This window comes from Rutilus rutilus, assembly GCF_951802725.1.
Source record: "Rutilus rutilus genome assembly, chromosome: 19".
Lineage (NCBI taxonomy): Eukaryota > Metazoa > Chordata > Actinopteri > Cypriniformes > Leuciscidae > Rutilus > Rutilus rutilus.
In genome coordinates this window covers 13,064,952-13,080,541 of record NC_140232.1, presented here as the reverse complement: position 1 = coordinate 13,080,541, position 15,590 = coordinate 13,064,952, and the positions used below count along the sequence as shown (strand labels likewise).

Here is a 15,590-nt window from a genome sequence, read left to right as displayed (position 1 = left end):
ATTATTTTACTCGAAGACAACGAAAAACGAGCAGGACCAAGCCATTTTACAGCTTATCGCCGTCAAAAAAGTTCAGCGGCGACGTCCCAAGGTTGACAACAGCGAGATACAGAAGAATAGGGAGGTCACAAACGAATACCATTTGCTGACTGAAGATCATCCGACAAAGATGCCTGTCTGCAAGACCACCTTTTGCAGCGTATTGGGTAAGGTTATTTTTGATTTATTAATTATACTATTCATAGAGGACTGAGTCATAGCTGCCAACTCTCACGCATTCACCGTGAGACACACGCAATTAACACTTTTCACACGCTCTCACGCCACACATCCAGCACAGAAAAATCAGAGCAGGTTACTTATGATATAAAAAAATCTCAGCTCTCAGATTCTGTCACTTTTATTACGAAATTCAAACAATAAATACCGTTTTGGCGCTTGTAAATGTGACGCGACAGATCCCTAGCGGCACGTGAACGATCATCTCTGCTAATAAATAAACACGAATGAACACAGTTGAAAGATACAGTACAACTTACCGAAATGTATATTCCTCATACTTAATATCGACCAATCAATCAATCAAAGGGGTCAATAAAACAGCTGGAGAAAATTATTCACATATTTACCTCAGGAAAGCCATTTAATGAACATAGGCTATAGCACATTAGTTGGCTAGAAAAAAAGAGCTAAATATGTGTAGCCTACTATTACATATTTATTATATTTTTACTCATATCATTAAATAAAGTTATTATAATTAAAAAAAAAACGCATTATACGCATAAGTTACTTAATTTGAGTTATTTTTAACCTTAAATAATACTGCCAGCTGATAGGGCTCTCTGTATGTTTACATCATTAGGTGAGTTGTTTTTTATTTGAGAAAAATAAATGCCTATCTTGTGTAGCCTACCTTATATTTATCCAAATGAGTCAATATTAAATCAAATCACAATTATGATTGTGCCGTGAACTGGCACGGAGCCTCTGGCTTATTATTACTTTTGAGGATCAGCGAAAGGGGGTGTTCCCTCACGTGCCCCTCACTGAAAACTATAAATAGAAACATAGCCTACTATCCCATCCTGCTCTTAGTTGTCATCTTAGTAACATTATATTGTGAAAATGTAGCGCCTATGCTGGCCATCAGCCCTGCATGATGATACACTTTTCTATTGAATCTTTAATGTTTTAAAAGCGTTGTTTGTTTGCTTGCCACTTGGGCAAAAATGTCCTGGTTGGTCAAAAAGCATCTGATAAATAGCCCTACTACAAGTTAAATAAATAAATACATACATACATACATACATACATACATACATACATGCATAAACAAATAAATGTATTTTTTTATTTTTTTATTGTAGGTATCGGCAAGGAACGTGTGTCTCGAGTGGCAAAGTATTATGCACTCAACGCTACAGCCAGACCAGAACGCAGGGGTGGTGCTCGTAAGGTGGCTGAAAATGAGGCCAAGAAGCAGCTTGTGATGGATCACATCCAAACATTTACGTGTAGGGCTAGCCATTATGGAAGAAGGGGAGCACCTGGCCGGAAATACCTACCCAGTGACCTCAGCGTGATGAGAATGCACAAGCTATTCGACCAGCAAAATCATGATTTAGTCATCTACTCCCTGTATTACACTGTTTTTCGACAGCACTTCAACCTTGGATTTGGGCATCCTGCCACAGATGCCTGTTCTTCATGTGCCAAGTTTCAACTGAGAGTTAAGGACCCCAGCTTAACTGAAGAAGAGAAACGCAGTTGAGTCCACATCCTACAATTTACACAGGAGACGAGCACGGGCGTTCTATGATTTGCTGGGGAAGGTAGATCATGATGCAGTGACTCTTTGCTTTGACATGATGCAGAATTTAATACTCCCTAGAACCCCCATTGGTCAGGCATACTATTCCAGACAGCTGCACATGTATGTCTTTGGTGTTGTTATTCACCATGGGAAGGGCAGTAAACAAACAGTGGACGATGTTCATCTGTACACATGGATGGAGCACGAGAATAGAAAAGGTAGTAACATGACTGCTTCAGCTCTGGACCACTGTTTACGTCAACAGTTGAGTGGTGATGTTCACCGCGCTCAAAGGCTGCGATTGTTCAGTGATTCTTGTTTCGGTCAAAACAAAAATATAAATCTTCTGTCCATGCTGTTTGCCTGGATGAAGGAGGCATTTCCTATGATTAGTGTGGAGTATGTGTTCCCTATAAGAAGGGCACAGTTTTCTTCCTGTGGACCGTGTATTTGGAAGGATTGAGCAACAGGTTCGAAAGAAGGATACCATTCTTATGCCGGAGGAATATTACGAAATTTTGCGCAACCATGGAAATGTTCACATCTACGGGCAACACTGGAAGGCTTATGATTTCAAGGCGGAAACACAAGTTTTTGTAAAGGCACAGAGGTAATTTAAGCTAAGTGATGCAAGAATGCTGGAATTGAGGAATGACAAACTGGGATTCAAGGCTGTGTATAGCAGTGAATACTGCTATCACTCATTACTGAAGAGAGGAAAGAAGTGGGCAAACTTCAAGCCAAATCAGCTTCCCAATGAAAGCACAGTGAAAGAAGAAAAAAGGAAGGATGTGCTGAACTTGCTCTCTGAAATTGGTGTGAGTGCCAATGTGCGTGCCTTCTATGATAATGCACTCACTCAGTCACAGACGAACGATGTTGACTGTGACAGTCATGAAGAGTAGCTGCCCATTGTGTCAGCCTTTTGAGAGTGACCATTCACTGATACACAAACAAACACAAACACAGGTCTGTCCTCTTTCGTCCTGCACCGTCGTCGCTCATCCTTTATGCTTCCGCTCCTCCGTGAGAGATACGAGACCGGTGTGTCACACTGGTGTCGCTCATCATCAATCACGCCACCGGCCTCGCGCCGTTCTCTCACGGCCCTCAGCCTCGTCCTGCTCGCCACAATTGTTATATTAATGCAATATAATTATTATAATTATATATATTAATTAAATATGAATGTAATTTCAATTGTTATGTGCAAATCAGTTTTTAATCTTCTTTACAGTTCTATTATTTTATTCTATTTCAGTTCTACACAGATATTATATTAATGTAATGGATATATAGTATGCATAGGACAGTGTGTTAAAAATGAATGTGATTTTTATTTATAGTTTACATCTGGAAGCAAAACTCAGGCATTATTCAACCCATAGCCCTGTTGAGCAAGGTCACTGTGAGCTATTTATAGCTATTCCTTTACCTATCAATAGCTCATGGTGACCTTGCTCAACAGGGCTATGGGTTGAATAAAATCTTTAAAAAAATCTTTTAGACCTACAAGTGATATAAAATTGATGTGAATCTTTCTTCTTTACAGTGTTCCTAACATGACAAAGTATGAGTTTTTATTAATGCCATTAATGTTTTTGTTAATACTTTTTTTCAATGATTCAAAGAATTACATTTAAAAAAAAAAAAAAAAAGTTTCATGGATTTATTGCTTTTTTGGGGCAATTTTCTTTTCTTTTTTATAATAAATCTTTGAAAATTAAAATCTGGATTTTAATTTTTTATGTATTTATAACTTAAAGATGCTATGTGAAAGTTTGAAATAGAAAATAGTGGTTTTCATCTTGCCATTTTCTTGGTAAAGAAATCACAGTTTTACTCAAATTAATCAAAATGGATTTATTGCGTTTTGGAACCAAACTCTTCACATGTTTACTTATTTTAAGAATTCCAGTCAAGAATACCTATAGGGAGTTTAAAAGTGCAATGGAAACAGGGATTGGCTGTTCAGACCAGTTTGGTTTCCAGTAAATGTTTTATTTTTTTGTAGACAAGTTTTGTATTTTATCTGAGTTCCTGTCATGTTTTGGTTTTGTTTCATGTCTGTTACAGTCCTGTTATAGTCATGTGATCCTGCCATGTTTTCCTCATGTGAATGTGTCATGTTGTCCTTGATTGATTGTCTTGATTATGTCTACAGGTGACCCTTGTCTAGTAATTAGTCTTGTGTATCTAAGCCCTCATGTTAGCCGTGTGTCTTTGTCAAGTATTGTTCCTGTATTCACTGTTTGTAAGTCTATGTTCACGTTTTTTGTTTTGAGATCCAGGCCACGCCATGCCTTTTTTTATGTTGGATCTTGTTCTGAATAAATACTTCACTTGGGTTCTTCAAACTTTCAGTGGATATTACTTACATTTGTTCCTTGTAACAAGTTCATGTTTTTTTATTCCTGTTTAACGTGTTTGGATGTTTTTACTGAACTGTTTCCCTGTTCACCATTTCACACAATAAATAGGCTGAAATATTTTATATTGTTATAGTTTTATTGACTTTAACACATGAAAGAATTGTCTTATGAATGTTGCAGATATCAAGTAAACTGCATGTGAAATGAAACATCTAAACTAAATTGATTGGATAATAACTAGGATTCTGAAGCAGAAATATTATGAACATTTCAAGGAAAATCTGAATGTATTAGACAAAGCAAAACCAAACCTTAGTGAGATGAATGAGTGCTTAAAATGGGGAAAGAGAGATGTACTGTACATAAATACAATGTAAAAACAGTACAAAGAACAATAAAAAGGTTATTACAGAGAGTCAAGGAACCTAATGGCCTCTCTCAAGAGGTCCACTCCAAGGTTGTCTCTTGGTCCTCCCAAGGGATCAACAAGTTGCTGAAGTTCACCCAAGCGGTCATTGTCCAGGGTATATTCAGTCAAGGGGACCTCAACGCTGTCTGGCCAGTTAAAAGTGGGTACCTGAGGTGAGTGAGGCTCTTCTGCATCCAGTTGAGCTGGCTGCTCATCAGCACCAAACTCTCCTTGAATCCCAGTCAGATTTTGAGCCTGTAAGCGAAGACAGCCACGCACAAAGATCTGATATGCCGACATGTACCTTGCAGTTCTCAGGCGGTGATGGTTCCACTGATTAAAGATGTAAGTCCCGGTTAATTCGGGGAAGGTAGATGTAATGGAGTGCCCAAAGGTGCCTCTCATTGTTGCAGTCTACTACTCCATCGTCTTCTAAAAGGGTGAAAAGTGAATGGTACACTTTAACAACACCTCTCCAAACATCTCCCCACATCTCCCCACAGTCTCTCAATCCGCTGATTGTGGGTGCTCCTTCCCCTCAAAGCACTCCCCCTGTCAGAACCTCGAAAAACCTCCATGAAAAGACAAACGGCATTGTTCTCTCCACCTTGGTCACAGCGAACTCTTGATGGCACACCATACTGGTCGACAGCCTCAACAAACTTCTCCATCACAGTGCTGCTTCGGTTGTTGTTTGAAGCTTCCAAAAATGTAACAAGTCTGCTAAAACCATCAATAGCCCCATAAATAACAATTCTCCACCTGAAAATGAAATGCAATATTAATACACTTGTTAAAAAAACATTGTCCTGACCTGAAGTATTTTATATATATATAAAAGAGGAAGTAAAACTATGTTCCACCTAATTAGCTTGTGGTTGCCATCCAGATGCCATAAAGAATTTGGCCCTGCAACTCGGTATGTCCACCTGCGTAGTCTGGAAGACATGGCTCTGAGTGCAGCCCCTTCTGGGTTGGTCCGGAGCATACTTTGGCGAACACGCCTCCGTTGCACCAGCAGACCTTCTCCAAAAAGTCTTGCTCGTACAGCTTCTGGACCCAGTAAGTCATTGCCGTTGACCACCTGTTTGACTCTTTCATCCAACTCCGCATCAGAGATGTTTGTGAAGAGGCCACACAGAGATAGACTGAATGATCTGTTTAGGATCAAACATTTAGAGATAATTCTGAGTGTAACATTGATTTATTTTACTTAATTTTAAATAATTCTATATGATTTCAGTTTGTAAGTAGTGAAGTCAAGCTGACAATTATCATTATGCAATTAAACAAAATTATGACAATACCCTTGGGTTCATAAGTAAGATCTATATTTACCCAAGACGTCGTTTCACAGTGCGACTTGAAGTGCAGTATTTCTGCAATCTGGGGTATGGTGAACTGTAAAGACAGTAAAAACTGTAGTTGTTCAGATGTGATGTGGCACTTTGGACGCCCAGTATGTCCCCTAACGCGTGGAACTTGATAACCAAGGAAAGCTGCAATAGAAAACATTGAATTAGATATAACAATGATTAGTGCTTTAACATCCACTTTACTTTGAATTTTTTTTTTTTTTTACACTTTATCCAAGTATGCTTTACTTTACACTTTATCCAACTGCATGATTTATGTTTTCCATTACAGTGTGGGTACATTGAACATTAAAACCTCTAATGTGAAAGTATATTTCTGTATCCATCAGAGTTCCGATATAGTCCAGCCCATCCACCAGTTTCTCATAGTGAAAAACAACAATACCACCAGGTTGTCGTTGCTGCCGAACATCTGCCACAAACTCGTCAATTAAATTTAAGAGTCTGTCAGCTAGTTGGGATTCACAAAGTCTCCCTCTTGCCCATTGAAGACTCCTTGCCATCGTTTCCATTCTAGACAGAATTTAACAAGAAACACGGCAATCAATGGTTAGCCTTACCTTAATTTAAGTCAAATACAAAAATAGAGGAGCTGGAACAGATATTTCTTAATAATCAGTTGCCTTTTAGGTTAACTTACCTTGTAATTATTGTTTCAATAGAGTCCTGGTCGTCTGTTTGAGCCAATCGGGTGCACTCCCGAAATGCTCTATTGCAATCTGACAGAAACTGTCCCAGTGCCATTGTAATCCTCCTGAAAAGAAGTGTATTATAGTGTAATATAGTTACTTAGGAATAAAATAAGTGTAATATAGTTAGGAATATATTTAGGAAATAATGTTGATGTGATGGTTTCATCTATCTATCTATCTATCTATCTATCTATCTATCTATCTATCTATAATAGATATCTATGTAGCCTAGTTATGTCTGTCTGTCATCAACTCTGTATAATAGAATGGTAACTTTTCTTTCTGTTGTTATTTTGTAGATGTTTGTTGTAACAAAATGGCTTGAATGTAATTCTAGATAATTTAGTAAAACCATGGTTACTACAGTGATGGTAACTATGGTTTTACTGTATTGATACAATAGAACTGTAGTAAAACCATGTATCTATCTATCTATCTATCTATCTATCTATCTATCTATCTATCTATCTATCTATCTATCTATCTATCTTTACTTATTTGTTGTGTTATTCAGTTTATATTAAAGTTTATAATAACTGCATCCAATTTCTAGATTTTTTGTAATTGTGTCATCATTTTATTTGATTAGTTGTGCCATAAAAGTAAAAGCCTTAAAGTATATATTTTCTGTATATATATAATTGATATCGATGATTTAATTATCTTGTAAATACCATACAAATGTGGGGAAACTCTGGGGGAAAAAATGATTAAATGTGTTAAGATATAGGCTAGCCTATTCTAGTACTATAACTCGCTGTTAATAGACATATCACAGGGTGTTAAATGACCAAATATGTAAGTCGAAGAAAATGCATAACTCTGAAACATCAACTCTTATGGATTCCAACTGCAATGGTATTTTTGATGTATTGCATATAATGGCTGTCTTGCTAATTGCGAAGCAACAATCTCATGACAAACTTAAATAAAGTAAAAAATATATATATTTTCAACCCACCGTAATATGTTTAACAGTGTTTATTATAACCGAAAGCTAGTTTGTTCTCACAGTTACCTGTAAAGAAGTGTAATATATAATTTGAAAAACGATGTATGGATTCCCGCCTCTCTATACGATGCTCATCACGGGCGCGCACCGAACGTAAGATGCCAGGTGACGTAGGCTCATCGTATCCATTAGGTAAGTGCTTTTTCACAATCTCATGAATAAATACAATAAAACGAAGGTGTGCGTCACCAAATTAATAGTCATGAGAATGATTACAAACAGTAACGACAGGCGGTGTCACCGTGACACAACACCTTTATTTTATTTGAATTATTCATGATAGAGTGACTCAAGCACTACGCTGAACATATATACCTCATGAGCCATCATGAGCAACGACATGGAAGGGTAACTTCCAGGAAACTGAATAGATAGATCACGAGTGTATTAGCACTCCAAATCTATCCAACATTTGGGCGAGAATATAGATTAATCTCTTGTTCTGTGTAGTATTAATAAAATATATATTATTACTTTTGGTCCTATTCATGATTTCACAATGTAATATCCATTGTAAAAAAAGAAAAGCAGAAGTTCTGTTTCATTTCATTTATTAAAAATTCAAGCCACTCACTTTAGATTATTATTATTACGCATGTGTGTGTGTTTGTGTGTAGTGTGTGTGGTAATATAACTTTGTAATATAGCATATATATATATATATACATATATATATATATATATATATATATATATATATATATATATATACATACATACAGGTGCTTCTCAATAAATTAGAATGTCGTGGAAAAGTTCATTTATTTCAGGAATTCAACTTTACAGGTGAAACTAATTTACACTTTTTACATGCAAAGTGAGATATTTCAAGCCTTTATTTGATATAATTTTGATGATTATGGCTTACAGCTTTTGAAACCCCCAAATTCAAAATCTCAGAAAATTTGAATATTACATGAAATCAACAAAAAATTTAAATACAGAAATGTTGGTCCTCTGAAAAGTATAATGCATATGTACTCAATACTTGGTTTGGGCCACTTTTGCTTATGGACAGTTTCACCTGTTAAAGGGGTCATATAATGTCATTTTTGTACAAGCTAATATGATTCTTTAGGGTCTAAATTAAAAGTTTGTAATATACTGTAATTAAAAATTCATTAGTATTGTAAGAAAACACTCATTTTACCTGGTCAAAAACAGCTCTGTTTTCAGCACGCCGTTTAAGTGCATGTGTCTTTAAATGATAATGAGCTTTGCTCACCCCGCCCCTCTGTTCTGTGCGTACACCGTTTGTAACACTATCACACAATAACCATAACACGTCGTTCATTATAAACATGGGATTATGAATTATATTGATAACGTTGTACATAGAAAACATGCCGTATGTACCCTGAGTGTAAAAATAGTCGCATTCATCGTGAAGCGTGCAAGCGATTAGCAAAGATTAATATAAAGGTCAATAAAACGTTACACTCACTTCAGTTCTTCTGGAGGTGCAGCAGGAACACGAATAGTTGGTACTGATCCTTTTATCAGGAGCAGCTTCTTAGCAAATAACCAGCTATACTGATCCTCGTTTGTAAAGCAGTCTGATGAAATGATTCGCGCAAACATGAAAGCATTGACGTTGATCGTGGGGAATATTCCCTTCGAAAACAAACTCAGCCACTGCGTCTTCAGCTGTACGGATTTAGGAACATCAATATGACAGCTGTGTTCCTTATTACACCCAAGAACAGAACACCACAATCTCTTAGACGCCATTCTACTCAGTGCTCCAGCTATCAACAATGAACGCTATGTCAGCGCGTGCTATGATTGACAGCTCGCTCACAAGGGCGCGAGGGCGGGTCTGTGTTGAAACGCTGCTGTCAATCAACCATCGTTGGAGGGGCGTCGATTTTGTGACGTCACAAAATCGAACAGCTTGATTTGAGACAGGAGGAAACATATAAGAAGATTTTTTAAAAAACCACTGGATGGATTTTCATCATTTTATGATGGTTGTGTACAGGCACTGCCAACACACATTTCAGTACAATCAACTTGTAAAAGTGCATGTACCATTATATGACCCCTTTAAGTTGAATTCCTGAAAAAATGAACTTTTTCAAGACATTCTAATTTATAACCACCTTTATAGCCTATATATATATATATATATATATATATATATATATATATATTATTTGTTACATTTTATTGAGCTTGTTATCTTCGAAAAATACTGCAAAGCAATGCATCTCAAATCTCAGATTCTTCTAAATTCTCAGATTCAAGGCTTAATGGTGTTATCAGAAGGGGTTATCTAACAAATAATGCATAGTCAGAGCCGGATTAACGCAAAGGCAAACTAGGCACGTGCCTAGGGCCCGATTGGCGGGATGGGGCCCAGACAGAGGGACAAAAACAAAAACAAAATTAAATGTCCTATCTACAATTTATTTCAAAATGTACCCTATTAATCAACTAAAAATAGTGACGATGTTTATCTTAACCATAGACTGTTACATTACGTCACATTAACGCCAGCCCATGACTGTATAGAGGCGCCAGCCAGTTTAGTCCGAGGGGACGTCAGAGGCGATCAGAGGCGGTCAACGAACGCATCCATCAGGTGCTGCGAGTGCGAAGCAAAAGCAGAAATAGGCACGCAAAGAAGCACAGCTCGTAATGCAGGTCATCGATTTTGGTGTGATTGCAATGTATTTTAAATATAAACTTGTGGGCTACTGTAGATCAGCGTCATTTCTGGAAAAATCATTCACCGCTTTGTGAGTTTAAAAGAGCGCGCGAGCGTCATTAACGTGCCCAGACGCGACGCTTTGAATTTGCACGTACAATCAATGAATAACATCGCGTCCAGAGCTGACTAGTAAAAAAGCTACAAAAGCAAAAGACAAGACGTTTGTATTCAAAGTTAAAAAACCAACACACTGCAACATTTTTAAATGTTTCAAATAAAGGATCTCATATCTATGGGTCTATCTTCTATATTCTGATGCTGATGATTAGATAATACCCTGACATCATAGCCTATACGAATATTAGTTTAGATTTTTTTTTCCTGCTCAGTAGCGATCGTGTCTTTCTCTTCCACTTGATTTGTGTATAGCATATTTAAGGTAGCAATGCAATACATAATAACATATTACTGATATTAATAATATGACAATATCTGCAGTCAATATTGATTAAATGGGAGGGAAAAATCCTGCCCATAACGCAGAAAAATTATAAAAGCACGTTCATGTTCATCTACTGAAGTGGTATTCTGGAACTGTGAATAAACTGAATAAAACAGCAAAATAACAACAAGAACAATAACATCTTCATTAAACAAAAAAGAGATTAGCTTAGATAAAGTTTGATAGGCTACCAGTAACAAGTCTGGACCCATTACTATTTTTAATGTTTTTGAAAGAAGTTTATTATTATGCTACAAGCCTGCATTTATTTGATCAAAAATACAGAAAAAAAAACAGGAATATTCAGCAAGGATGTGTTAAATTTATAAAAGTGATATTGAAGACTTTTTTAAAACAACTTTTTAATAATCAAAGAATCATGAAAAAAAGTATCACATGTTATAAAATAAATATTAAGCACCATTTCTAACATTTGATAATAAATCAGAATATTATAAAGTTTTCTGAAGGATCACGTGACACTAAATTCAGCTTTGCATCACAGAAATATATTTTAAAGTATAGCCTTATAAAATAGAAAACCATTATTTTAAATTGTAATAATATTTCACTATATTATTTTTCTGTATTTTTGAACAAATAAATCCAGGCTTGATGAGCATAAGAGACTTCTTTCAAAAACATTACAAATAGTAATTTGTCCAAACTTATGTACTGTGTAAGTAAAAATATACTAAATTTAAAATTAAATGTTGTATAAATAAAAAGGTTAGGAATCATATTTGTTTCAAGTGTGTTTTATTGGGGGTGGGGGGGCCTCCAACATGAATTTTGCCTAGGGCCTCCAAATGTCTAGATCCGGCCCTGTGCATAGTGGTTAAATTATAAAAAGATACTTTAGAAATATGACACAGTATAAATGTACATGTAAATACTGTTTGGATAAATGTGTAAATATATTACACAATTTCTATTGTGATTGTGAAAATGGTCATGACTTTTAGGGCTTGAACAGTTATAGTTAACTGTCTAAATATGCCCATTTAAAATATTCTGTAATTATTCTGAAAAGTCATTGTTGAACATGTATTTTCACCTTAAAAACTGCTATTTACAAGCTTTAGGTTCTCTGTGTTTGAGCAAGAGCAGCACCAAACCAGTAGGTGGTGCTAATGTCCCAAATTTAGGTACGTGTTAACACGTAAATACGCGTTAACGCGATAGTTTCACACGTTTCGGCCCTTTTGGCCTTCCATAGTTTCACACGTTTTGGCCCTTTTGGCCTTCCATAGGATTTGGCCAATCGTGGATCAGCTGTGTCGTCATCAGAGCTCGTGCAGCCGCTCTGGAGAACTGACAGTCCTGCGGCTGCTCTCAAAACGCTCTCGCGCTTCTTTGATGGCATCTGTCACAGTCACGTGGCGTCGGCACTGAATCAAGTCAGACTAAATTTCTAACCGGTATGCACTGCTTCAAGTCAGCCACCGATCGGTCTGCGCAGAGCTGCATGAAGTCTAACAAGCCTACACACACAGGCTGCGTACGAAACCGCATACTTCCCTGCTATACAGTAGGGAAAAAACAGTAGGTAAGCGAATAAGTGTCCGAATCATTAGTATCCATAAAAGAGTAGGCGAGAATTACCTGGCGTACTAATTTGCGCGAGATTCGGACATGCGTGACTCTTTAGCATGACACAATTAATCACGAGACACACAAGAGTCAATGCCATTTCACAATCAAAGCTGACATAATGACGCAAACTGTCATGAGACGTAATTTCACTATAAGAACTGATGTAATGTTTATTTGGGTGGCAAATTTTGATCTATGGTGATCACTTTTGGATGACCTATCAGTATAGAAAATTGACCTTTTTAATTTTATTATCACAGAGGAGTATTTGCCTGGAATTGATTTTAACAGGCATTTCAGAGTATTATGAGCATTATTATTTTCTAACCATTCAAAAATGGCATGACATCCAATTATGTAAAATAATTCAAACTCATATGTGACCGTGGACCACAAAATCAGTCACATGGGTAAATTTTTTTAAATTGAGATTTATACATCATCTGAAAGCTGAATAATTAAGCTTTCAATTGATGTGTGGTTTGTTATGATAGGACCATATTTGGCTGAGATACAACTATTGAAAATCTGGAATCTGAGGGTGCAAAAAAATCTAAACATTGAGAAAAACTCCTTTAAAGTTGTTCATTTATGTTCGCGATTGTGCTGCATTCACTCACACAAATATGTTTTATATATTTATGGTAGGAAATTTACAAAATATCTTTATGGACCATGATCTTTACTTAATATCCTAATGATTTTTGGCATAAAAGAAAAATGGATAATTTTGACCCATACGATGTATTGTTGGCTATTGCCACAAATATACCCGTGCGACATGTGACTAGTTTTGTGGTCCAGGGTCACACATTAAGAGGTTTACTATACCCCCTTTCCCCCTTGGCTGAATATGGAGAAATCTAAGATAAAAGAATGTCCTGCCAATATTTTATATACATGGGATGACAAACTGATCAAAACAAGAACTAATAATCACATGATTATTCATTCGGTTCAGACTTGGTATAAACTGTGGTCTCTGTTGGGACAGGGTAATTTTCTTTCCCCTAAAACACCTTTATGGGGAAACAGATTACTACCAATGAGTTTTTATTCAATTACACTGTTGGAGCATTGTTTTGATGGTGATATTGTAATGTAGTTTGAACAGTTAAAAAATAGATATAATTTGAGTAATAAAGAATTCTTTAGTTATCTGCGATTACGAGATTGTTTAAGGGTCAAAGCAAAAACTTATCCTTAGATACCGGATTTGACATTTATTGAGCAACTCTGTTATTCTGATAAACCACTATATAAAACAATATCTAGAATATATGAAGCTATGATCTCAAATCAGCCTTTAGATGACCCAGATAAATCCAGAAGGAGATGGGAGCAGGATTTGGGGGTCAGATGGGGACCTGTGGGGTCAATTATGTAAAGATGGGGTCACCTCAACCTTGAATTCTAAGTAGATTAATTTCTTTATTACACTCTATCTAGATTACATACATTTAACAACAGTATTTCACCCCTCTGCTTCAGATGTGGTACAAAAGAAGGAACATTTTTGCATTTCACCTGGTTGTGTCCTAAAGTAAAGTTAAGTTTTGGGTGAGAGTATGTGTCTGTGATAGTATATCACAGATTCATGGAATTGATTTTCCAATGGATCCAGAGGTGTGTTTATTAGGCAATTTTACCAACTCTAACCTCCAAAACAGTCAAGCTATTAAGCTTACTGAAATGTTGTTAATAATAGCTAAAAAATGTATTGCTTTGAAATGGAAAGCAGACACTGATGTGCCAATTGTATTGCGGTTGTCGGAGATTTGCTGCTGTGTACCCTCAGAGAAGATTACATATTCAATGAGAGGCAGGGGTGAATTAATTTAGAAAATCTGGAAACCCTTTTTGAATTATATAAATATAGTGCCACATGACTTGATTGGATAAAGTTGATTTTCTAACTGCATCATTGTATCTCTCTTTTCCTTTTTTTTTTTTTTTTTTTGTTGTTGTTGTTGTTGTTGTTGCCTCCTTTGTGTCTTGTCTCCTTGCCTCCTTTGTGTCTTGATGTTTGTTATTGTAATTGTATTTGAAAAAAGCTAAATAAAATTAAAAAAGGAAGATTAATATAATGTAAAATATCAAAAGTTAAACTGCAGATTAAAAACTAAGAAATTTCCTTTGCTTAATACTTTTTTTCTCTTACAGTTTTTCTCGATTGCTTAAACACATTTCTTGAAACTATGCCTCATATTCTCAAAACAGTAAACACAAATCCATAACGTCTCACCCAATTCCCCAAACATCCTATTTTCATGTCAAAATGAAGCTCTACACTCAAAACCATTCACTCTTGCTGAAAAACCAAACTTTGCCCTCACACTGGACACACAAGCCCTCAAAATCACACACACTACAACATAGTCTAACACACTGGTGCAATAAATTCAAAACAACATTTCCAAAACTGGTAAGTTATGTTGCTTGTGGTTCCCCCCCTCACAAACCTTTTCACATGATGAACACAAAAGACACAACCAATGGATACACTGGCACATTTTTATTCATTCATGTACTACACAGTACAACACACACACACACACAATTTTTTTTTTTTACTCTCTCCTCTATTTTTTTTTTATAGTATTTACTTACTTACAGTAAGATGTGTGTGACCATCATATGACAGTAAAAGAGCACGCACAAAACCTTATTCTAATATGGAATTGTATTGGAATGATAAAGAGTGTTGTTACGTGACAGGAGGGCCTCCACTCAAGGAGACAATATGATGAACACTATACTAGTCTAAGAATGTTCCACATATGGTTGAAATACCATCATTGGCCTAGAAAGATCTGGGAGTCAAGACTATAAAGGATGAAGGATGGCCAACCTTCACTGTCACACTCTGCAGCCACTCTGTGTGACTGTACGACTGCTGACCTTCTCTTGCAAGAAAATACACCTCATCAAAGACTATTGGAAATGTTTGTCTTTTATTCAGTGATAGAATTTTGTTTGCCACCACTCCTCCCTGAAGGCTCTCGAGGCGACAGTAAAGCGACTCAAATTTGGCCTTACTCGTAGCCCAGCCTCCCTCATAGTCATACCATTGACAAAGACGTGCAACTAGAGTGGCTTGAATTTCATCTGAGACTGCTTGTCTTCTTGCCCTTCCTCCTCCTCCTCCTTATCCCTCCTCGA

General features: G+C 36.4%; 1 protein-coding gene across 1 annotated transcript; it reads right to left on the bottom strand.

Moving 5' to 3' along the window:
- Nucleotides 1–4,594: 4,594 nt before the first annotated feature.
- Nucleotides 4,595–6,729, bottom strand: LOC311279035 (uncharacterized protein; the record flags this gene model as incomplete). The annotated part of the gene is made up of 6 exons (XM_084390266.1): nucleotides 6,614–6,729; nucleotides 6,359–6,486; nucleotides 5,936–6,096; nucleotides 5,461–5,754; nucleotides 5,188–5,359; nucleotides 4,595–4,852 (listed from the first exon to the last, which is right to left on the bottom strand). Exons 2-6 carry the CDS (start codon nucleotides 6,383–6,385, stop codon nucleotides 4,595–4,597), a joined length of 912 nt encoding a protein of 303 aa, XP_084246392.1. The 5' UTR covers nucleotides 6,386–6,486; nucleotides 6,614–6,729.
- Between the last annotated feature and the right edge of the window lie 8,861 nt (nucleotides 6,730–15,590).